The sequence below is a fragment of the Oryctolagus cuniculus genome, chromosome 5 (genome assembly GCF_964237555.1).
Source record: "Oryctolagus cuniculus chromosome 5, mOryCun1.1, whole genome shotgun sequence".
Taxonomy (NCBI): Eukaryota; Metazoa; Chordata; class Mammalia; order Lagomorpha; family Leporidae; genus Oryctolagus; species Oryctolagus cuniculus.
Window position 1 is genome coordinate 116,697,771 of NC_091436.1, and position 26,131 is coordinate 116,723,901.

Here is a 26,131-nt window from a genome sequence, read left to right on the forward strand (position 1 = left end):
TTTTTTTTTTTTTTAGGGGGAGGGTGCAGTGTTTTCCAAGAGGGAAACCTCCACTTTCCTGTCTGATGGACAGAAGCTGGGCAATCTGAGCTCTGGGATCCTTCCTCTGGTTGTTCCATCTGGGGGTGCTGCCTTGCCTGCAGCTGGAAGCAAGTTGAGTTGGTTTTTCTCTTTTTAACTTCCTGTTTCTGTATGAGGTCTCTGGAACAACAGGAAACACATGGTGGCTGCTACCTACTGAGCATCAACTTGCTCACTGTGCTAATAACACGGAGGTCATCTTTCACTCCTCTCGAAGATGTCTGTCGCAATACATCAGAAGTCACTTGCTCACACTATAACTTGCCTGCTGTTAGCACCTTGCCGCTCTACTTGTCATGGAGGACCTAAGTCTTATTTCTTTACTGCCATTATCGTGGGGTTTCAGGAGAGCATGGAGACAAATGTGCAAGTTTTGCTCACTGTACATCACTGAAGATTGAAATCACTTTTTGCATTAGGTGGCTATCTCATGACAAGTCACTGGGACCAATGTATGGTCACCATGACACTGGGATCCCAGCGTATTACCCTGGCTTGTTTCTGTCCTGATCCCAGTTAGATTCTCTACAAACACAGGAGTCTCAGCCCATGTCATGGTTGCCAATTTACCTAGAGCTGCTGCTGATGCTCTGTATCTCTGGGGAAACGACCGGCCAGGTTGCAAAGCTGGGGCCAGAACTGAAGTGTCTGACCACCTGAGTGAAAAATCGCACACAGATGTGAAGGGTCAAGAGCCATTAGCAGCAAAAGGCAAACAGTGGGTGTTCTTGGGTCAAATGACTACAGGTGATTTATGTTATCTATTTCCAGTTTTTCTGTAACATTTTATGAAAAAATCTGGATTTAAAAAAATCCAGCACTTCTACTTCTTGAAAACCTCCTAAGGAAGTAAAGACTTTTACAAAAATTTAGCCACAGGAATTTATTTCAAAAACATTTGTATAGTCTGAAATGCTTGGAACCAAAGTTTCAGAATTTATTTTTTTGGATTTTGGAATATGTGCACAGACTATAGTCAAGCATCCATATTCCCAAATCTGAAATGCTCCAAAATCTAAAATCTCTAATTGCCATTATTCAAAAACTTTGATTTTTCAGATTTGGGATGTTCAACCTGGACTAGCATTAAATTTGAAAAACCAAAATATCTGAGGATATTGGGTTATGAGGTTGGGTTATGAGGTCATTAAAACTGAACAAAATGATGTACACAGCATTATTATGTCAGGGGAAAGCAAGCTTATAAATCACTGTGTGCAAAATAACCCCACATTTAGGAGATGGACAGAACAGAGTCAAATGATAAATAAAATACAGATGAGTGTGGTTAACAACAGAGCCAGAGATAAAGGATGTAAGGCTAATGCTTTGTCCTGGACGTGGGAGGATTAAACCCACATCCCTTGCCCCCAAGGCCCAAAGCCCAAGCACTGTCTAGGAAGGGAACTATGCTGGTGCTTAGGAAAAGCTCCCTGTGAGGACATCTTAACAGTTCAAACATGATACACAATGAAATTTCTGGCATACCCTTCTGTTGCTTTTTAAGAATCAGTCCAGGTACTGCTGCACTTTCCATAGTATTGGTTTCTATAATGTCCAAATAGAGCAAAGAAAAGATATTCCTGAAGTCAAAAAGCTTCTATGTAAGGATTTGCAAAGAACAGGAGCAAAAATATGACACAGCAAAAACTCCTGCTGGTTAGTTATCTGTGGGCATATTTTTCTTCTCTGTATATGCTAGTCTTCTCACAATAAATGTACATTGCTTTTGTATTTTTAAAAATATACAGAAAATATAATGTAGTAAAATCACTTTGTAGCTGCAAGTAAGTAAAAATTGTTTTAGTGACTGCAAAGAATTCCTAAATTTGAATTTAGTATTCACTAGATGGCTGTAGCCAATCATCGAATCCTGGGATGAGTGGCAAAGCAAAAACTCCTCAAAAATTCCACTTTACTTGGAATATACAGGTATTGTTCTACATTTGACTATATGCCCTAGTCATGTTTTATCTGTTTATCAAAAATAAGTTACACTGGGGCCGGTGCTGCGGCTCACTTGGTTAATCCTCTGCCTGTGGCGCCGGCATCCCATATGGGCACCAAGTTCTAGTCCCGGTTGCTCCTCTTCCAGTCCAGCTCTCTGCTGTGGCCCAGGAAGCCAGTGGAGGATGGCCCAAGTGCTTGGGTGCCTGTACCCACATGGGAGATGGGGAGGATTTGCCTGGCTCCTGGCTTTGGATCGGCGTAGCTCCGGCCGTAGTGGCCATTTGGGGGGTGAACCAACGGAAGGAAGACCTTTCTCTGTCTCTTTCTAACTGTCAAATAAAAAAAAAAAAGTTACACCAAATTACTTGAACCTTCACCACTGCCTTCCGGGGTCTGCGTTAGTGGAAAGCTGGAATCAAAAACAGAGAACTGAACCACCCAAACCCTCTGTGGTGTGGGCACTAAACAGATACACTTATTTTTATATGTTCATGGAAAAAAATTATTATATTTGAGAGGGGTAAAGAGTGCAAGAGCCCCCATCTGCACGTTCACTCCCCAAATGCCCACTACAGCTGGGGCTGGCCCAGATCAGAGCTGAGATCCGGGTACTCAGTCTGGGTCTCCACATGGGTGGAAGGTACCCAAGTACTGGAGCCATCGCTTGCTGCCTCCCAGGGTGCACATTAACAGGAAGCTGTTATTGGAAACACAGCTGAGAAGCAAACCCAGGCAATTCAGTATGGGATTTGGGTGTCTTAAGTGATAGGCCAAATATCTACTCCTCCATGAAATTCTGAACTATTCTCAAATAGCTTTATAAAGGGACTGCTTCCTATGGAATTGTGGGAACTTACAAAAAGTGTCATTTAACATAAGAATACTTGACTGTAGCTATATAATCACCAAAACTGAATCTGATATAGGCCCACCAGATACAAATTCTGAAATTAGGGAGGAGGTGTGCCTTTAAGTAAAAAGGTAGCACACTGGGCCTGCACTGTGGTACAGCAGATTAACCGGCAACACCAGCATCCCATCAGAGTCCTGGCTATTCTACTCTGATCCAACTCCTGCTAATACGCCTGTGAAAGCAGATGATGGCCCAGGTACTTGGGCCCCTGTCACTCACACGAGAGGCCCAGATGGGAGTTTCTAGCTCTGCCCAGCCTGTCTAGGAAGTTAACCAGCAGATTGAGGATCTCTTTCAAGTAAGTCAATCTTACTCCGTGGCTGGCTCTCCCACCTTCCATTCCAGAACAGGAGTTTACATGATCCTTGTTTGATTCTGAGAGAAGAAAAAGGAGTCAATTGGTTGAGCTTATTGAAGAGTTCTAGTACTGAGATTCACTCTTTCTTTCCCCCTTCACATTTGTAAAGTGCCTGGATAAATACAGAATATAGGTGTTGATTGGTTGTGCCTATACATAAAGAATAATGATGAAATGAGGCAATGATTGGTCAGCCTCTGGACTGTTTATTAAATATATTCTGACACTTTTAAAAGGCCATCCAAATATATTTTTCTTCAAAGAAATATTTACTTATGATCTTTATTGGTCAAACAGTTTCAAACAAATCCAGAACAGGTTTTCACATTTTGAGCCTTTAATGCAAAGACACTATGTCATGCAGGAAATAAAATAATTACCCACTGGAGCACTCCCCCTGACACCTTTAAATAGGAGGATGATCAGGCAGAAGGTGACTTATGGGACAAGTATCTGCTCAAAATCTGCTTGAAAAAGGACATGATTCAAACTCATACTAAGGTTTTTTACAACTTAAATGTGTTTAAACAACTTAAAATTAACTGCTTAATTTTAAAACATCCCGAGAATCAACTATTCCCTTAAATAAAAAAAAATAATCAATTTATACTCTCCTTAAAAGAACTCCGACAATTTAAAATAAAGTTCCAATTCCATATATATGTACATTTATAACTTAGGTGCTCTTGCACTATGAACTTTTATTCATGCAACAGTGACAGAGGACTGGACTTGAGGTTCTACAGAGGCCTTTCTGAGAATGCAGTGTAGCTCCTCACCCTGGCGAAGAACAAGGGTGTGTACATCTTGTCAATCTCAAAAGCACTGACTGCCGTCTCACCAGTTGACCTGGAAAGCGAGCATAAAAACTCTTAACCTTCCTGCATGTTTGTAAAGGGAACTTATTTTACGCTTTCACGTTTATTTATGACTTAGTCATAAACTGACTTAGTCAATTCTAAGTAATACAGGCAGGCACATTGTAGAAAACTTAAATTTCAGAAAATATAAATAATCATCTCTTATAATTCCAAACTACCAGAGACACCCCTACAAATACTCTCTAGAGTGTTTCTTTCAAGTGCTTCCACTTTTCTGTTGGGTTTTACTACTGAGATCAGACTTCATTAGTAATCCTGCTTGTTTTCATTTAACAGTATGATATGTGTACTTTTCCTTTTGGAAGGTTTAGGCTGTTTTTAGGAATCTGTTTGAATTGACATACTAAGTCAAAGGCTAGAGGCACTTTAAGGCTCTAGTTAAAACAAGAGTTATACCCTAATTAGAATTTGATTTACTACTCACATGATCAACAGTAAAATTATATGCAGGGGATCAAATTAAGCTATCACAGCCTTTTATACCTCCCTAGCAAAAGAGAAATAAGTGAAAGCAGAAATTCAAGTGACTTGCTTATAATATTTATAAAGTTGTGCTTTGTAATATAATGCTAATTCTGGGGAATTCAAAACATCTGAGTTTCCAAAACTGAATGTAACATTTATTGCATTCACTTACTTGTAAGTAATGTGACAAGAATGATGTATCCAGATGAGTTTGTTGAACCTCTGGTGGCCACTGGAACACAGCTGTAGCCCTACATGAAAAGTCTGTTCTGCTTCTTGTACAGGGACACGACGGAAGTATCTGTATTTGTAGTCAAGTGGCTTCTGTTAAAAAAAAAAAAAATGTGTGAGCTAATGTCATTTCACTTATATATAAATGATTACAGGACGATGTTTTGCAATAATGACACTAAAGTAACATACTGAGTTGTCTTGGATAGCATGAGTATGTACGTGAGTGTCATGAAAAATGTTGTGTACTCTATTCTCTTTCAGGTAACTCCCAATACATAAAACTAAAAAAGATGTTTACTTTGGAGTAAAAAATTTGAAATCCATTCATAGCACACATGTTCCATGAATTTTCTAAAGCTTGCTCACAGGCATGGATTTCAAAAATTTCTTACACCCCCAGTAAATCTTTTAATTCCATTTTTTTTTTTAATTTTCTACCCCTAAGCCAACTGTTTTCCTTCTACTAGGAAACCCTGGGGAATTTTTTTAGAAGACAAAGTAATAAATTGGTGAAGGCCACAAAGAGTAGGACTTGTCTTTTGCAAAATAGTCACTAGAGAAGCAGATGTGACAAGCTTCAGTAGAATTACACTTCTACAAATCCTGCTGTTAATGTGAACACATGAACAGTTTTATACTCTGACGAGGCAACTGGCACTCTGAGGGAGCTCTTAAAAACTGGTGCTAGATAAAGCCTCACCAACTAGGCACTACCATTTCCCCAGTTTTGACCTCAGGAAAGCTCATAGTCAGCCAAAGCAACTATCTCTGTCCCTCAGCCTGCAGCCCTCGACTCTAGGAGCCTTACTGAGGGGGGAGGAGGAGAAGCCAGTGACAGGTGGTCACAGGGAGATATGTGTGACAGATGACCCAGCCCTGTCTCAGTGCATGATACTAGGGAAAGGCAGAGGTTTTCATGCAAGAGAAATTTATTTTAAAAATTCTAATGAAAAAGGCTATGAAAAAAACAGGTCCTGAATCTGAGAATTTGAAGCACTCTAGAGTATAATATTAGTAGTCACAGTTGCTTGGCGTATTTTTCCTTTAGAAGAAACAGGAAGAAGGAAATTACCATTAGCGCATTTTCAGTAGAAGTCTTTCACAAGGATAACCGTGTAGAACTGGTCTACGTGAGCTACTTTAGGAAGGATAACACCCCCGTAATTCAAAATAAGAGCCACATGCATATGCAGGTGTGCCTTTACTTGTTATTTCCCAGGAGTTGCTGGCTTTACATTTTCACATGTTAAAACACTGGACCAGAAAGGAAACCATTCAGAGAAAAGCAAGCTTTTAAGTAAACTCTCTGGTTCTCTTCAACATATTTTGTGAAATACTATAAATAATGAAACAGCATTTCTTATTCTAATTGAGAATGCTTGAAGAGATTGAAATAAAGGTCAGTTCCACCTCACATACTCACTTCTTCTTTTTTCTTAGTTATTACAGCAAACACTTTAGTCTGATTGTCTATATCTTGTGCCACACGATAATGACCCAGAAGAATTGCATCGGTTCTAAAAAATAAAAATACACCTTGAATCTATTAGTTATTATATGTATTTAAGTCATCAAGAAAGTAATGACTAACAACTGTTTTCTCAACTTGCCTGAAAAGAATGAGCTGGAATGTGAATAAAATTTGATTCCAAGGCCCTGAAGATCTACTAAAGCAGACCCTCGTGGGAGAGGCCCAGGAATTGGTATTCTTCACAAGTGCCCCCAGTGCCTGCTTGTTAAATCATCCACTATTAAGTCAAGGAAGCACTGGGTTACATTAAGCTGTAAGGAATCATTCAAAATCTGGACTAGAGAGAAGGCTATAGAAAAAAACTACCTGGTATTCCGAGTTCTTAAGCGGGGAACAATGGACTGAGGTTCCTCAGGGGTTGTCAACATCATCACATGGCCATCAGGAAAGAATCTTAGGTACCTATATAAACACACCAGGATACTGTTCACTACCTCAACCTATTTCAAGGTATGAACCCACAGATGAAATGGCAAGTACCACAGGCCAAAGAACTGATAAAATACTAAAGCAAACATGACTGACAACCTGTAACTCCAGCAACAAGGCACTAAAGGCATTTTATTATCTTCCTTAGGGGGGAGTCAGCTTTTGGTTTCACTCACTGATTAAAAATTGGATTAAATATTGTCCTATTAAAGTTATGTTTTTCCTAGAGCACTGATTCATGTTAAAAATCCAATAATACTCAGTGGTTAATATAAGTACTTATTTCTCAAGGACAGTAATATTTAGTAAATGATAAAGCTGAATAAAAGCAAACTATTTGAAAAGGCAAATGAGTATACCCTAGGCAAAAAGACAAGGAGAGTCTGAAGTATAAAGTAACAGAGGCTATAAGGAACTACAAGAATCTAACTGACATTAACCAATTGGTTTCTGGAAAATAGTTTGTATGTTATAATACTGGGTGAAAATATTGAGGGTCATTGTGTCAATGAGTCATAAGCAACAGAGAGTAGATGTCTACATAACTAATGAACCAATACTTGGAGAGAATTTTCCACTCACTCAGTTTACTACAGTTGTACCTGTAATATTCCACTTGGTGCCAGGCTCTATAGAAACCATCAAGAGACTGTTCCCCCTGACGAATATATGTGGTCTTACTGATATACACTCCTACAGAAAAAAAAAATTTAAACATAATAAAAACCTTTTAAAATATCTTTATTGTGATTTCCTTTAAATATGCTCATATCACTTAGGTCAACTACTGAAAATCAACACTATGAGTTTATCTAAATGAGTGTGACAGATCATGATTTCTCCCATGTTCTAAGGAGTCCAACTTACCATCAAAGCGAACACGAGGCCGCTCTAAAAACATCTCCCTCCAGGATGTGTATGGAACAAGTTTAACACTGCTTCTGCCCCAAACTTTCAAGCAAGCCAGACGCCAAATTTCAGGGTCTCTAGATAATACAAACACATCAATATATATGTGTATGTGTGTGTATATATATATACATATATATATAGCCAAGTCCCCAGCATAAGCAGACATATATAATATTGCTACCAGTCATATTATATTCAGCAATTATCTGATGAGCATCTGTGATGCATTGTTCCAAGGACTGGGAAGAGACTAATCAACAAGACTCTGCTCTTTTACTGGTGGGACAGCAAATCAAGCCACAGAAAAAATTCAGGTTGCACACTCTGCAAAAACCAGCCAGCAAACAGACAAGCAGAGGAAACAGACTTCTTCAGATAAGGTAGCCAGAAAAGGCCTCTCCAGAAAGGCGACCATAGTGATGGGGAAGAATATCCAGGGCAACAGCCACAGCAAGTGCAAAGCCCTGAGGCAGGAGTCTGATTGGTGGGCTCGGAAGATCCAGGAGGAGCATATGGCTGAAGTCAATTGAACAAGAGTGGAGCATATGCTTTGAGAAGCAGTAAGGGTAGGAGGGAATGACTATTTAAATGAGATGGGTACCCCCTGGAGGGTATTAAGCATGATTTAGGCTTTTACAAGATCACTCTTGGAGACAGGACAGAGTAAGACAGTGGATGAGAACTCTCTAGTAATTGCCACACTGTAGAAACACCAATGTGAATTATTTATAGATATAATTACATTCATAACAGTTAGGGAAACCAGACGAGGGACCACAGGACCCAGTCACAGCACAGTAATAAAACACATACTGAAGAGGATAGGAAGGACAAGTTTATATTCTTGTCACCTCTCTCCACCCTGAGGCAGAACAATGCAGAGAGGTACCTTTTCCCTGGGAAAAAGAGGAAACCGAGCACAGGCTTTTGCCTTGGATTCCAATACCAGGCCTGCCATAACGAAGCCCCGCATTGGGCCAACCCTTACAGGCTAAGACTCTATACCTGACCCTCCTCCAGATGAGATGGGCAGAAGTTTGGGCCCACATCACTGCCAGCTGACTGCAGCAGCCTTGGATTTCCAACAAAGCTCAGTGGCAGAAAAGCCTCAGCAGCAGTGTCCAATGGATGTCTTCAATTTTGAGCTGCTTCTGGCAGCCACAGGATTCCAGCCTAGACTGCACTGCTTGTGGCAGTTCTAGGGAAAACATGGTCTGCTACAATCACTGGGCAGATTTACTATTGATAGACATCCCAGACAAAACTAGATAGCCAAGACTGGAGTAAGTACCTACTTTTTCAATGTACAGATATTAATGCACAACGCAAAGATCAAGAACAACTAGGGAAATGTGGTATCACTGAACAAATAAGCTATTTAAACTCGTTTAAATGACAAACTCTGAGGAGGCAGATGTAGTAGACCTACACAATTCAAAAAAGCTGTTTTAAGAAATTTTACAGGGGCCAGCGCTGTGGCGCTGTGGGTTAATACTCTGGCCTGAAGTGCCGGCATCCCATATGGGTGCCAGTTCGAGACCTGGCTGCTCCACTTCTGATCCAGCTCTCTGCTATGGCCTGGGAAAGCAGAAGATGGCCCAAGTCCTTGGGCCCTGAGGCCACGTGGGAGACCAGGAAGAAGCTGGTTCCTGGCTTCGGACTGGCACAGCTCAGGCCTTTGCAGCCATCTGGGGAGTGAACCATCGGATGGAGGACCTCTCTCTTTCTCTGCCTGCCTCTCTTCTGTGTAACTCTTTCAAATAAATGGGTAAGTCTTTAAAAAAAAAAGTTAACAAACTTCAAGAAACTACAAACAATTCAGAAACTTAACAGAGACTGAAACAATCACGGTTGCATAATGATGCTTCAGTCAACAATGGACTGCATATGCATATGCAGTGGCTCCCTTATTACATTGCTGGCAGAAGAGGCCCTCAATTCAGCTGTCACTGAAGCAAGAGTACAGACAGCCCTGGTGGTTTTCCAAGATGGAAGATAGGGAGGGAGCTTACTGCTCTAGTCTAGAGAAAGATAGTTAAAAAAAAGAAAAGAAAAAAAAAAAAAGAAAAGTGGAGAGAGTAAAAAGTAGAGAGAGAGTAAAATGTGGAGAGAGTGCAATCTCAGTGAAGAATTAGGGAGAAAACTCCAGAGGCAACTCCATACAAATTAGAGGGACACTGTGGACCTATGTGGAGGATGTGGATGTGCACAACTCAGGACCCCAGCAGCTGAGAGCCTCAGTACCAGCTTTGGAGTGAGGTGAGACCAGACAGTAGCAGCCCAAGCCACTGGCAATAAAGCTGACAGAAAAGCCTAGATTAGAGTCCTGTGGGCAACAGTGTACCTTACAACCTAGAGGAAATAAAAAGGGGTCACGTTTCTCTCTCCCCAACCACATAGCACCAGCATCCTATAACGAGACGAAAGAGGGTGGGTGCCATTTTGGACATACATAACAGCTGCACCAGCTCACGTCTCTACGCCCAGCAACCAGCAGAGAGGAGATGCCCAAGTCTGGCTGAGAAAACTGGCTGAGTGCTCGTGATTGTGGGAGGCTTGTGTGTTGGAACTGTGAAAACACTGTGGCTGCATTGGAAGGTGTGATTGGGACTTTGGGCAGTCACTGTGGGTGGCTCCACATGCTTGGGGGTCCCTGATTCCCTGGTGAGGGAGGGAATCCTCCTAAACTCCTTCTCTGAAGCCAGCATCACCTTAATATCTAAACATGAAAAAGAGATAACATAGAAAGAGAACTACAGAACACTTTCCCTGGTGAACATAGATGCAAAACTATCCACAAAATACTAGCCAATTGAATCCAACAAGACATCAGAAAGATTCACCCAGACGAAAAGGGATTTATCACTGGTATACAAGAATGGTTCAACATTCACAAATCAATGTGATACACTACATTAACAAATTGAAGAACAAAAACCATATGATTATCTCAATAGATGAAGAGAAAGCATTTGATAAAATACAACACCCTTTCATGATGAAAACTCTAAGCAAATTGGGTATAGAAGGAACATTCCTCAACACAAGGCAATTTATGACAAACCCACAGTCAGCGTCCTACTGAATAGGGAAAAACTGGAAGTATTCCCACTAAGATCTGGTACCAGACAGGGATGCCCACTATCACCACTGCTATTCAATATAGTAGTGGAAGTTTTAGCCAGAGCCATTAGGCAAGAAAAAGAAATCAAAGGGATACAAATTGGGAAGGAGCAAGTCAAATTATCTCTATTTGCAGATGACTATATAGGTAGAGGATCCAAAAAACTCCACTAAGAGACCATTGGAACTCACAGATGAGTTTGCTAACAAGGCAGTATATAAAATCTATAAACAAAAATCAACAGCCTTTGTATACACAGACAATACCTCAGCTGAGAAAGAACTTCTACGATTAATCTCATTCAGAATAGCTACTAAAATAATCAAATACCCTGGAGTAATTTAACAATTGATGTCAAAGATATCTATGATGACAACCACAAAACATTTAAGAAATAAAAAGACAGAAAAGAAAATGGAAAAATCTCCCATGTTCATGGATTGGAAGAATCAACATCAAAATGTCCATCCTACCGAAAATTTACAGATTTGATGTGATACCAATCAAAATACTAATGACATTTCTCATATAGAAAAAAAAAAACACTGCTGAAATTCATATGGACACACAGGAGACCCCAAATAGCTAAAGTAGTCATAAACAACAAAAACAAAGCCAGAGGCATCACAATACCAGATTTCAAGACATAATTCAGGGCAGTTATAAGCAAAACAGCCTGGTACTGGTACAGAAACAGAGGGACAGACGAATGGAACAGAATAGAAATGCCAAAAATCAACCCATGCAACTACAACCAACTTATCTTTGACAAAGGAGCTAAAATCAAACTCTGGAGCCAGGGCAGTCTCTTCAACAAACGGAGCTGGGAAAACTAGATCCCCACCTGAAGAACTACAAAACAAGACCCCTATACCTTACATAGACCTTACACAAAAATCCACTCCAAATGGATCAGAAACCTAGAGCTATGACCTGATACCATCAAATTACTACAGAACACTTGGGAACCCTGCAAGACATTGGCATAGGTAAAGACTTCTTGGAAAAGCCCCAGAGGCACAGGCAATCAAAGCCAAAATTGACAAATAGCATTATATCAAATTAATAAACTTGTGCACTACAAAATGAATACTCAGGGAAGTGAAGAGGCAACTGACAGAATGGGAGAAATTATTTGCAAATTATACAACTAATAAAGGATTAATAACCAGAATATATACAGATCAAGAAACTCAACAAAGAACATCCCAGTTAAGAAATGGGCAAAGGACTTAAACAAGCATTTTTTAAAAGAGGAAATCCAAATGGTTAATAGACACATGAAAAAATGCTCAGGATCACTAGTCATTAGGGAAATGCAATTCAAAACCACACTGAGGTTTCACCTCACCCCAGTTAGAATGACTCTCATACAGAAACCAACAAATAACAAATGCTGGCAAGGATGTAGGGAAAAAGGTACCCTAATCCACTGCTGGTGGGAATGTAACTGGTAAAGCCACTATGGAAGACAGAATGGAGAGACCTCAAAAATCTGAATATAGACCTACTATATGACCCAGCCATCCCACTCCTGGGAATTTACCGAAGAGAAATTAAATCAGCAAATAAAAGTTATCTGCACCCCATATTTATTGCAGCTGAATTCACAATAGCTAAGACATGTAATCAACCCAAATGCCCATCAACTGAAGACTGGATAAAGAAATTATGATAGGTACACCATGGACTACAACACAGTGGTTAAACAATGAAATCTTATCATTTGCAACAAGATGGATAATTTTGAAAACATCATTCTTATGGGGCTGGTGCTGTGGCACAGCAGGTTAAAGCCCTGGCCTGATGCGCTGGCATCCCATATGGGCACCGGTTCCAGTCCCAGCTGCCTGCCCATCTTCCAATCCAGCTCTCTGCTATCGCCTGGGATAGCAGCAGAGGATGGCCCAAGTTCTTGGGCCCCTGCACCCACGTGTGAGACCTGGAAGAAGCTTCTGGTTTCAGATCAGCACAGCTCCAGCCATTGTGGTCAATTCGGAACTAGCGGATGCAAGGCCTTGCTCTCTCTCTGCCTCTTCTCTCTCTGTATAACTCTGACTTTCAATATATGAATAAATACTTAAAAAAAAAAAAAGGTACATCCGTTAGTAAAAATTTCAAAAAAGAAGTGGTAATATGATCATATGGATAGGATTAAGGGTCTGGCAATAGTAATAGAATTAAAAAGGAGGGACTGCTCCAACATGGGAAGCAGTCCACACAGCAGACTCACAGAATGACAATTGCTTTAAGTAGCACTCTGACCTCGGAATTAACCCTTAAGGCTTTTGATCCAGCTGAAAAGTGCACAAGAGCATTTCAAGGCATAGAAAGCCAAGAAATTGTGATAAAAAAATATACTCCATGAAGGACCTTGGTGGGTGAGACCCCAGTGAACAGAAGTGGTCAAAGAAAGAGGTACTTTGAAGGGAGGAGAGAACTTTCACTTTGCCTACGGCCTTGTCTAAATACTGAAAGAGTTTGTATATTCAAAAGGCAGTTCACGTCAAGAGCCTCAGGTGATCACTGACATACATAAGAGTGTTAATTGTTAATAAGAGTCACTATGCACTAACTTCCCATGCAGGACCTCTATCCTCAAAGAGCTGCATTATGAGCGTTAACAGTAAAACTTGCTATCAAAGATTTTGTTTTAGTGTATTAAGTGGAGGATATTCTTATGTCTTGTAAGTTATAGTATGTCTAAGTGCTTGCAAAATATTTATAATTCTTGGGTGCTTCTTTAATTTTTTTTTTTTTTTTTTTTTTTTTTGACAGGCAGAGTGGATAGTGAGAGAGAGAGAGAGGTCTTCCTTTTGCCATTGGTTCACCCTCCAATGGCTGCCATGGCTGGGGCGCTGTGGCCAGCGCACCGCACTGATCCGAAGGCAGGAGCCAGGTGCTTCTCCTGGTCTCCCATGGGTGCAGGGCCCAAGCACTTGGGCCATCCTCCACTGCCTTCCTGGGCCACAGCAGAGAGCTGGCCTGGAAGAGGGGCAACCGGGAAAGAATCCGGTGCCCCGACCGGGACTAGAACCCGGTGTGCCGGCGCCGCTAGGTGGAGGATTAGCCTATTGAGCTGCGGTGCCAGCCTAAAGTTAATTTTCTAAAAAAATTTTTCAAGATTTATATATTTGAAAGTCAGAGTTACACAGAGAGAGGCAGAGAGAGAGAGAGAGGAGAGGCAGGCAGGCAGAGAGAGAAAAAGAGAGAGAGAGAGAGGTCTTCCATCCATTGGTTCACTCCCCAATTGGCTGTGACAGCTGGAGCTGTGCTGATCCGAAGCCAGAAGCTTCTTCTTCTGGGTCTCCCATGTGGGCGCAGGGGCCCAAAGACCTGGGCCATCTTGTACTGCTATCCCAGGCCATAGCAGAGAGCTAGATCGGAACTGGAGCAGCTGGTCTCAAACTGGTGTCCATATGGGATGCCGGTATTTCAGGCCAGGGCATTAACCCACTGTGTCACGGTGCTGGCCCCAAAAATTGAAATTAAAATTGAGATGCAATGACTTCGAACAGCCCTTGTCTTGACTGTTGAGGAACAGTTTTTTCTCATGCAAACTGTTTAATCTCTTTACTTAGTACAGAGTCGGTCTTCTGCGTATAAAGTTAATTGAAAATGGATCTTAGTGGAGAATGGGACTGAGAATGGGAGAGGGAGGATAAGGAGTAGAAGTGTGGGTGGGAGGGGAGGTATGGTGGGAACAATTACTATATTCCTAAAGTTGTCCTTACAAATTCATGAAGTTTGTATTCCTCAAGTACAAGTTTTCTTTGGGGGGGGGAAAAAAAAAACAAAAACTAAAAAACCAAACTACATGCCTTTTTTTTTTTAATCACTAAGAGAGATGCAAACCCCTTCCAAAATACTGCCAAACTGAACTCAACTATAAATTTGAAAAGTATTTACAATCACAAATATGATCCATCATATGGAAGCAAGGATGGTTCAATATACATAAATCAAAAACGTAGTACCTCACATTAATAGACCACAACACAAAAATAAATGCAGAAAAAGCATTCAGTAAAATTCAATACCCCCTCATAACTAAATATATATATATATGTACTCAAACAATCTGTTTTAATACAACAAAGGTTATTTATGACAAACCAACAGCTAACATATACTGAAATGGAACAAGCTAGAGGCTTTTCCTCCAAGATCTGGAACAAGACAAAGATATCCACTTTTGACAATTCTATTCAACTGGTACTTGAAGTCCTAGTCAACATAAAGTCCTGGTCAACATAAAGAAAAAAGAGCATTACATTAAAAAGGAAGCTACACTGTCCTCATTTAAAGAACACATGATCTTATATAGGAAACCCTATATAAAAGGGCCCAGCAAAGCACTGGACCTTCTCTTGGGGCCTCCCTTCCAAGATGGTAAAAGGAGGAACAATGGCCATGCCAAAAATGACTGTGGCCACGTGCAGCCTATATCAATGCATGCCAAGGACAAGGCCATTAAGAAGTTCATCATTTGAAACACAGTGGAGGCCTCAGAGACATCTCCCAAGCTGTATGTGAAGCTGCATTATGCCATTCACAGCAAGACAGTGAAATGGATCTTGTGAAGCTAAGAAGATTGAATACCACCACTCCAATTTATACCTACCAGTGCTGTCCCACAGCCTCCATCAAAGTCCACAAAAGGAAGTTAGTTTTTGAGAGCTGAAGAAAAACTACCCTCTTAAAAAGTAGTATGGGGGGCCAGCATCATAGCACAGCAGGTAAAGCTGCTTCATGGAACCTGGCAGTGCCAATTCATGTCCCAGCTGCTCCACTTCCAATCCAGATCCCTGCTGGTGGCCTGGCAAAAGCACTGAAAAATATGAAAAGTGCTTGGGCCCCTGCAATCCACATGGGAGACCTGGATAAAATTCCTGGCTCCTGGTTTTGGCCTGGCCCAGTGCTAACCATTGTGGCTATCTGGGGATTGAATCAGTGGATGGAAGACCTCTCTCCTTATCTCTGCCCCCTACCCACCCTCTGTAACTCTTTCAATTAAATATTTTTTAAAAAGTAATGCGGAAATTAATACTTAAAAATGAAAAAAAGGAAGAAAACCTAAAGACTCTAAAACCACTGTTAGATCTCAAACAAATTCAATAGTCACAATATATAAAATAAATACCTAAAAATTCACAGCAATTTTTTTTCTGTGTATGTGAAAGGCAAAGTGACAGAGAAACAGGAAGAGAGAGAAATTTTAATTCCGTGGTTGACTCTCCAAATGGCTACAGCTGGACCACACCCACCTGGAACTCCATCTTGGTTTCCCACATGGGTGGCAGGGACCCAAGTACTTGGGCTATCATTCACTGATTTCTCAAGAGCATCAACAGGAGGTTGAATCAAGTAGAGCAGGCAGGACAGGAACTGGTGTTCCAATTGCAAACAGTGGCTTAACCCTCTGTGCCACAACTCTGGCCACAATCTGTAGCATTTCTATACACTAACAGAGAACTGTCTAAAAAATAAATTTAAAAAATCCATTTATAACATGTAGGAATAAATTTAGCCAAGGAGGCAAAATAACTACATTGAAAGTTATAAAATGCTGATGAAAGAAACTGAAGATGACACAAATGGAAAGATAGTCTTCAGTCATACAGGAAACACTATTAAATGTCCATAACTCAGAGCAATGTACAGATTCAATGCAATCCCTACCAAACTATCAATGACATTCATCACAAAATAGGAAACAAATCCTAAAATTCATGTGAATCCACAAAGGACCCCAGATACTCAAAGCAATCTTGAGCAAGAGAGAGCCAAGTTGCAAGCAATACAATACCTAACTTCCAAATATACTACAAAGCCATAGTAGTTTCATTAGTAATCTTTTTGTTACTTTAATTAAAGTATCTGAGAGAAGCTTCTTAGGAGGGAAGAATGTTTATTTCAAGCTTATGGTATACAGTTTCACAATCCAAAACCAGGCAGCCCTACTGGTTCAGGCAACTACTGAGGCTGGACATTGGCAGAGCTATGATCACATGGTAAGCCAAGAGGGAGAGAAGCCAGGCTAAATAACCAACCCTCTCTGGGGGCCAGCACTGTGGCATGGCAGGTTAAGCTGCTACCTGCAACACTAGCATCCCAGACGCTGGTTAGAGTCTCAGCTACTCCACTTCCTATCCAGCACCCTGCTGGTGCACTTGGGAAAACAACAGTAAACAGCCCAAGTGCTTGGGCCCCTGCACCCACACAGGAGACCTGGAAGAAGCTCCCGGCTCCTGTCTTTGGTCTGGCCCGGCTCTGGCCATTGTAGCCCTTTGCGGGGGTGAACCAGCAGATGGAAGATCTCTCACTCTCTACCTCTTTCAAATAAAATAAATCCTAAAACAAAAACAACAAAACTTTTACAAGTACCTGCTGAGGGCTCATGTTATAGCACTGAGGGTTAGGAGACTGTGTTGCCCGTTAATCCTGACTGCACTGTTTCTGATACAGCTTCCTGATTAAGTACCTGGGAAAACAATGGAAGATGGCCCAAGTATAGTTGGAACCCTGACTCCCACACAGGAGATCTGGATGGAGTTCCAGACTCCTGCCTTTAGCCTGGCCCAGAATTGGCTGCTAAGGACATTTGAAGAGTAAACAAGGGGATAGAAGACCTACTTCTGCCTTTCAAATAAATAAATCTTAAAAAATAAAAAACTACTGAGGGGAAGCCCCCGATGATCTGAACACATGCTATTAAACCCAGTTCCCAGATACCATAATTACAAGTCTTTAATTCTCAGCTTTTAATTCTCACCTTTAATTCTCAGCTAATTAACATGATCCATGAATTTTTCACTTAAGTTTTTGGGGTTCAACATTTACAGGAGTTTGAAGAACCAAATTCTGTTCAAACCATGACAGTAACCAAAATAGATGTGTAGACCAATGGAACTGGAACTAAATCCACATATTTATGGTTAACTTATTTTTGACGAAGGTGCCAAGAATAGGTAGTCTCTTCAATAAATATTGTTGGAAAAAGTGTACATCCAGATGTAATTGAACCCTTATCTCTATGTACAAAAAAGTCAATTCAAAATAAATTAAAGATTTAAATATAAGAGCTGTAACTATGCTAACTACTATAAGATCACATGGGGGAAAACTCCAAGACACTGATCCAGGCAACAATTTTTTTAATATGTACTCCTTTGCACAGAAAGACAAAAATCCCATGACCTCAACTCATGCATGTAGAGAATCTAAAAAGAAGTATACCTCATAAAAGTAGAGAGAATGGTGATTACCAGAAACCAGGGTGGTTTGGGGAAAGGAAGGTGGGAAGATGTTGGTTAAGGAATATATAGTCATGCAGATGGCTTAGTAGGGAGGGAGCTTACTGCTCTAGCCCATAAGATAGTTTTTAAAAAAGTGGATATAGTGTAATCTCAGGGAAGAATTAGGGAAAAAACGGCAGAGGAAGCTCGACCAAAATTAGAGTGACATGGTGGAACTACAAGGAGGGCGTGGGCTCCCACGGCTCAGGGCTCCAATAGCTGAGAGCCTATGCACCAGTGCTGGAAAGTGAGGTGAGACCAGACTGCAGCAGCCCAAGTCACTGGTGAAAAAGAAGCAGGAAGAGCCTAGAGGGAACCAGGCTTGAAGCCCTGTGGGGCAAAGTGTAGCAGCCAAATTAGAGAAGGAAAAAAAAAAAAAAGACAGGACGAACATGTTTCTCTATCTGATCACTTTACAAAGGCAGACTAACAAGCAGATAGAGCAGGCGCCATTTTGGACATATGTAACAGCTGTGCCAGCTCGTGTCTGTGCCTGGCAACCAGCCAAGAAGACACTACTGACTCTGGTGGGGAGAACTAACAGGGGCCTAGGAGCTCATGACCGTGTGAAGCTTCTGAACCTGGACTGTGAAAAAAACCAGGGTGTGTAGGAGGAATCACGATGTGGCTGGGACTTTGAGCAGTCTTAGTGGGAGATGTCACAAGCTTGGGGTTCCTGGTTACCTGGTGAGAGACAGTGCTGGAGAATCTGAACTTACACTGAAGACTGCACAGATCCTTTGTGTGGTCCTTGGGACAGAGCGGACAAATAGTATACCCATTGGGATTATCGCTCAGGCTCTGGTCTCCATTGAGAGCTCAGCTGCTCAGAATATACCTTCCTTCTGATTAAAAAAGATTTACCATGCCAAACATGGTTATATCATCTTAGGCACGCCCTTAACCCTGGAGAACTGAATAGAGATCTCTGGCCACATTCATTACAAGCCTCTAGAGATTTACTGAAAGCAGACATTCCACTTATCTACACAGTCACAGTACAAGTACAGTGCAGGGCAGGTATAATCAAAACAGCTTGGTACTGGTACAAAAACAGAAGGATAGACCAATGGAACAGAATAGAAACACCAGAAATCAATCCAAACACCTACAACCAACTTATATTTGATCAAGGAGATAAAACCAACCCCTGGAACAAGGACATCTATTCAACAAATGGTGCTGGGAAAACTGGATTTCCATATGCACAAGTATGAAGACCCTCTAACTTACACTTTATTAAAATATACTCAAAATGGATCAAAGATCTAAATCTATGATTTGACACCATCAAATTATTACAGAACATCGCAGAAACCCTGCAAGATGTTGGCACAGGCAAAGACTTATTGGAAAAGACCCCAGAGACACAGGCAGCCAAAGTCAAAATTAACAACTGGGATTATATCAAATTGAGAAGTTTCGATATGGCAAAAGAAACAAGAAAGTGAAGAGGCAACTGACAGAATGGGAGAAATTATTTGCAAAGTATGCAACTGATAAAGGATTAATAACCAGAATCTACAAAAAGATCAAGAAACTCCACAACAAAACAAACAATCCTGTTAAGAGATGGGCAAAGGACATACACAGACATTTTTAAAAACAGGAAATCTAAATGGCCAATAGACACATGAAAAAAATGCTCAGGATCACTAGCCATCAGGGAAATGCAAATCAAAACCACAATGAGGGCCAGCGCCGCGGCTCACTAGGCTAATCCTCTGCCTAGCGGCGCCAGTACACCAGGTTCTAGTCCCGGTTGGGGCGCCGGATTCTGTCCCGGTTGCCCCTCTTCCAGGCCAGCTCTCTGCTGTGGCCAGGGAGTGCAGTGGAGGATGGCCCAGGTGCTTGGGCCCTGCACCCCATGGGAGACCAGGAAAAGCACCTGGCTCCTGGCTCCTGCCATCGGATCAGCGCGGTGCGCCGGCCGCGGTGCGCCGGCCGCAGCGTGCCGGCCGCGGCGGCCATTGGAGGGTGAACCAACGGCAAAGGAAGACCTTTCTCTCTGTCTCTCTCTCTCACTGTCCACTCTGCCTGTCAAAAAAAAAAGAGAGAAAAAAAAAAAAAAAAAAAAAAAAAAAAAAAAAACACAATGAGGTTTCACCTCACCCTGGTTAGAATGGCTTTCATACAGAAATCAACAAACAAATGCTGGCAAGCATGTGGGGAAAAAGGTACACTAATCCACTGCTGGTAGGAATGCAAACTGGTAAAGCCAGTTTGGAAGATGGTTTGGAGATACCCAAGAAATCTGAATATATCCCTACCTTATGACCCAGCCATCTCACTACTCGGAATTTACCCAAGAGAAATTAAATCAGCAAATAAAAGAGCTATCTGCACCTCCATGTTTATTGCAGCTGAATTTACAATAGCTAAGACCTGGAATCAACCTAAATGCCTGTCAACAGAAGACTGGATAAAGAAATTATGGGATATGTTCTCTATGCAATACTGCACAGCGGTAAAAAAAAAAAAAAAATTTAAACCCGGTCATTTGCAACAAAATGGAGGAATCTGGAAAGATCATACTGAGTGAAATAAGTCAATCCCAAAGGGACAATATCATCTGTTCTCCCTGATTGGTGACAACTGAGCACCTAAAAGGAAACCTGTAGAAGTACAACCGACACTATGAGAAGCAATGACTTGATCAGCCCTTGTCCTATTACTATGTTATTCTTTTTAGTATTTTCTTTTTCTACTTAATACCACTGGTTGAACTCTTTGCTTAGCACAGAATTATTCTTAGGTGTTTAAATCCAATTGAAAATTGATCCCCATAAAAAGTAAGAGTAAGAATATGAGAGGGAAGAGATGTACAGTTTGGCACATGTTCCACAGATTCACACCTAAGGGTAATTAAAAATTTGGGACTCCAAATTCCATTAAGTTGGCAGGTAATAATGCCATCTTACATATTAAAGTGATATTAAGTGTGTAACTGATCACATACAAAGGAATAAGTGTCAAAGGGATCACATAAAGAAGACCAAGTGTCTGCTAATAACGATAGAATTAAAAAGGAGAGAATGATGCAACATGGGAAGCAGGCCACACAGCAGACTCATAGAATGAAAATTGCCTTAAATAGCACTCTGACCTCAAGATCAGCCCTTAAGGCATTGGGATCTGGCTGTAAAGCCCATGAGAGCATTTCAAGCATGGAAAGCCAAGACACTGTGGCAAAAAAATGATCTAAACAAATCCCAGCAAGTGAGATCCTAGTGGAAAGAAGGGACCATCAATGAAGGATGTACTTTTCTCTGAAGAGAGAACTTCCACAATGCTTATGGCCCTGTTCAAATACTGATGGAGTCTGTGGACTCAAAAGGCTTCCATAGCCTTGGCAGCTCCTGACAAGCCTCAGGTGATCACTGACATCATAAATAAGAGTGTCAATTGTTTTTTTGTTTTTTTTAAAGATTTTTTTTTTTTGAAAGTCAAGAGTTACAGAGAGGAGAGACAGAGAGCGAGACAGAGACAGAGACACACACACACAGAAAGAGAGAAAGAGAGAAAGAGAGAAAGAGAGAAAGAGAAAAAGAAAGAGAGAAAGAGAGAAAGAAAGAGAGAAAGAGAGAGAGGTCTTCCATCCGATGGTTCATTCCCCAATTGGTCACAACAGCCGGAACTGCACTAGTCCAAAGCCAGGAGCAAAAGCTTCTTCCGGGTCTCCCATGTGGGTACAGGGGCCCAAGGACTTGGGCCACCCCAAGAGTGTCAATTGTTAAATCAACAACAGAAGTCACTGTGTACTTGCTCCACATGTAGGACTTCTGTCCTTAATGAGTTGTACTATGAGAATTAATGGTAAAACTTGAGTTCAAATGGTACTTTATACTTTGTATGTCTGTAGGTACAAACTGCTGAAATATTTACTTAGTACAGAATTGATCTTCTGTATATAAAGATAATTAAAATTGAATCTTAATGAAGAATGGGATGGGAGAGGGAGTAGGAGGTGGGACAGTTTAGGGGTGAGAGGGTGGATATAGGGGGAAGAACCACTATATTCCAAAAGCTGTACCTATGAAATTTATATTTATTAAATAAAAGCTTTCTTAAAAAAAAAAAAATGGGATGGGAGAAGGAGTAGGAGGTGGGATGGGAGTGGGGGAGGGAGGGTGGGTATGGGGGGGAACCACTATATTCCTAAAGTTGTACCTATGAAAATTGTATGCATTAAATAAAAGCTTTAAATATATATACAAAGAAGGAACAAATTTGAAAGATTTACAGTAAAACAATAATTAACCATAATATATTAACTTCTTCAAAAATGCAAGAGGGGCTGGTGTTTAGCCTAATGGTTAAGTGGCCTATATCCCATATTAGATGGTGTGCCTGAGTTCAAGTCCTGGCTCCACTCCTGAATCTCGTTTCCTGCTAACTTGCACTCTAAAGGGCAGTGATGATGGCTCAAGTAGTTGGGTCCCTGTCATACATCTGAGTGCTCTGGATTGAGTTATCAGCTCCTGGCATCAGCATGGCCCAGCAGCCCTAACTTTGATCTATTGGCTCACTTCCCAAATTCCCACAAAGACCTCTCTCTGCCTTTCAAATTAAAAAAAAAAAAAAGCAGACAGTGGATATTAAGTGCTCTCACCACAAAAATGGTAATTGTGAGTTAATATATTTGTTGATTAGCTAGATTTAACCACTCAAGAAACATCTAGTCAAAAACATCACATTATACAATTTTTCTGGCATTAAAAGAGTAAAAGATATATTTTAAAAGAGCAGGTGTTTAGCCTAGTGGTTAAGATGCTTCATTGCACCCTGAAATGCCTGGTTTGATTCATGGCTCCAGCTCCTGATTGTAGCTTCCTGCCACTGCAGTCCCTGGGAGGCAGTGGTTCTAACTCAAGTGCCTGGGTTCCTGCTTCATACATGGCATACCTGGATTGCACATCTGACACCTAGCCCAGCCCTAGGCCACTGCAAGCATTTGGGGTGTGAACCAATATAAAGCAGCTCTTGTTTGTCTCTCATCTTTCTCAAGAAAATAAAATTTAAAAAGAACAACCAAAAACATTCCGCTAGCATATGCTACCCATATGCTCTGGGGTTAAGTGTGGAAGCAGAGCGAACACAGGGGATGCCACCACATCACCCAGACCAGACAGAATGGTGGGTGAATGGCAGTTACAAAAGAGGTAAAATGGTCAGACTGGAGGTAGCAGCAACATAACTCTGTTATGGAATTTGTACAAAAAGTTAAGGAAATGATGTAAAGCATTAATATGATTCTGACACTACTCAAAATATTTTTAACTCCATCTATAACTTAAAATATTTAGTGTTTAAGAAACAAAAAATTGGGTCCAGCATTGTGACACAGATTAAGCCCCTACCTGTGATGCCACCATTCCATATGAGCATAAGTTTGAGTGACAACTGCTCTACTTATGATCCAGTTCCCCTGCTGATGTGCCTAGGAAAGCAGCCCAAGATGGCTCAAGTGCTTAGACCACTGCCACCTATGTGGGGAACTGTCAACTTCAGGAGTGTACCAGCAGATGGAAGATAGGTCTCTCATCCTGTCTCTAATCTTTCAAATAAATAATTCCCAATTAAAAAAAAAAGTGAAAGACTGTATCAGTGTCAGACAGCAAAAGATAAACCCTTCAAAATTTATGCTGGAATGTACATTCAACATTTTTTTGTTGGGCCGGCATTGTGGTGCAGTGGGTTAAGTTGCTGCCTGCAATGCTGGCATCCCGTAAAGTGCCAGTTCAAGTCCCAGCTGCCTCAGTTCTCAGCCCCCTGCTGACATGCCTGGGAAAGTACATTAAATAATTTTTTTTTCTTTAAAGATTTATTTACTTATTTGAAAGTCAGAGTTACACAGAGAGAGAAGGAGAGGCAGAGATAAAGAGGTCTTCCATCTGCTGGTTCACTCCCCAGTTGGCCGCAATAGCTGGAGCTGCACAAATCTGAAGCCAGGAGCCAGGAGCTTCTTCTGGTCTCCCACACAGGTATAGGGGCCCAAAGACTTGGACCACCTTCTACTGCTTCCCCAGGCCATAACAGAGAGCTGGATAGGAAGTGGAGCAGCCAGGACTCAACCAGCGTCCATGTGGGATGTCGGCACTGCAGGCGGCAGCTTTACCCACTATGCCACAGCGCCGGCCCCAAGAAATCTTTAAAGAAATATTTTTGTTATCACTTTTATGACACATGAAGATTTCTGAAAATGTCCTCCCATCACCAATTACTTCTTTATGTTTTCTCATATGTAATTAAAAGTTATCAGAGTAATTTCAAGAGCCTAGCAGCAATGCAACAGGTGCTCAATCAGTTCTTGTTAAATAGAACAGCATAAACAATCCCGCCTCCCCAAAAAAAAGCCTTTAGACAATCCAACTATTTTATACAAAATACAAGATGCCAAATGGAATTAGGGTATTTTAAAACAATGCATTCAAATTTTAAGAACTAAAGTTACAAGAAAATTCTTGATACAACAAGTATGTAAGCTACTCATCAAAGATCAGTCACAAATGACTTTACATTAAACTGTGATTATTCTTCATGGAACAGGATGTTAAAAAGTACAGCATTAACTTTTAATGGAACAAAAGAACATCTATATAGTGCCATCAAAATGTAATGGGTTGGCTGGCGCCGCGGCTCACTAGGCTAATCCTCCGCCTTGTGGCACCAGCACACCGGGTTCTAGTCCCGGTCGGGGTGCCGGATTCTGTCCCGGTTGCCCCTCTTCCAGGCCAGCTCTCTGCTGTGGCCAGGGAGTGCAGTGGAGGATGGCCCAAGTCCTTGGGCCCTGCACCCCATGGGAGACCAGGATAAGTACCTGGCTCCTGCCATCGGATCAGCGTGGTGCGCTGGCTGCAGCGGCCATTGGAGGGTGAACCAACGGCAAAGGAAGACCTTTCTCTTTGTCTCTCTCTCTCACTGTCCACTCTGCCTGTCAAAAAATTAAAAATAAAAAATTTAATGGGTTTAGTTAATGTAAAAATTAAATATTTTTCTAATATATAATTTCTCTTTTCTAAATCAGTTAAGTTAGAATGCAAACCCTACAGAAGTAGTATGTATTACATCTGTTCTATTATTCTATACCCTGGAAACTAAGCAACTAACCTTTAAATCACGTTAAGTACAGCTTAACAAAACTTCTGTTCATTTTAAGCTTTTATACTCAGAACATCAATCATATCCTCTCATCAGAGCTTACAAGAAGACCCATAATCTTTTTTTTTACCATTGCTTCAGCTGTTTTCAAAACAAGCAAGTACCTGGCACAGATATAGAATCCTCTGCATACCAGGGACAACTGCTCCAATGATCGCAAGTCCAAGTCACTGGATACCACCCATCGGAAGATATACATCAGGACCTCCATTGGCAACACTGCAGAAGAAAATCACCTTCAGTGAGTCTCCCCTAAGTCATTCCATTGTCACAGCCACACTCCCGGTGCATTGATGCATTCCTACAAATTCAGAAACTAATAAGCCATACCCTCACTATTGCTCAGAACCACAGCACAAGCAATTACCCAACAGTAATTAATAGTTCCTAACATAAAAAATCTTTTTTTCAGTATAGATTTGATGCTTGCTTTTATAAAGCAGCTTTTCATATTGCAAGATTATTTTCCCACTGGCACACGTTACAATGTGTTAGAAAAATGTTACCATATATGTGTATAAAATTCATATCATTAACACTTGAAAGCTATTTTTATCTCCTTGAAATTTTTAAATTTCCTTTCTCTGATAAATTTCAATGTAACATACAAAAAGAAAATATATATTTGTGTCTAAATATTCAGGCTGTTTCAGGACTACCGTCCAACTGAAATGCTTTACGGTAACCGAATTCCTTTGCTTTCTTAGGGCTACCTTACCAATTCACCCAGCCTCTGAGATCTTCACTGAAATACAGCAACCCTGAACCACTGCAATACAAATCATGCTGCTTTA

The 26,131-nt window shown here is 41.1% G+C and overlaps 1 protein-coding gene across 2 annotated transcripts in view; it reads right to left on the reverse strand.

Annotated features, from left to right (window-relative positions):
- Window positions 1–3,488: 3,488 nt before the first annotated feature.
- Window positions 3,489–26,131, reverse strand: part of FBXO9 (F-box protein 9) — a 39,501-nt gene continuing 16,858 nt past the window's right edge. For both annotated transcript variants that reach the window (XM_017345202.3, XM_051854634.2), the window contains 7 exons: window positions 25,442–25,556; window positions 7,710–7,828; window positions 7,445–7,535; window positions 6,720–6,815; window positions 6,306–6,399; window positions 4,821–4,972; window positions 3,489–4,151 (listed from right to left, as the gene is read on the reverse strand). In XM_017345202.3, coding sequence (XP_017200691.1) covers window positions 4,043–4,151; window positions 4,821–4,972; window positions 6,306–6,399; window positions 6,720–6,815; window positions 7,445–7,535; window positions 7,710–7,828; window positions 25,442–25,556 — 776 coding nt within the window. In that variant the 3' untranslated portion in view covers window positions 3,489–4,042. The remainder of the gene's footprint in view (window positions 4,152–4,820; window positions 4,973–6,305; window positions 6,400–6,719; window positions 6,816–7,444; window positions 7,536–7,709; window positions 7,829–25,441; window positions 25,557–26,131) is intronic.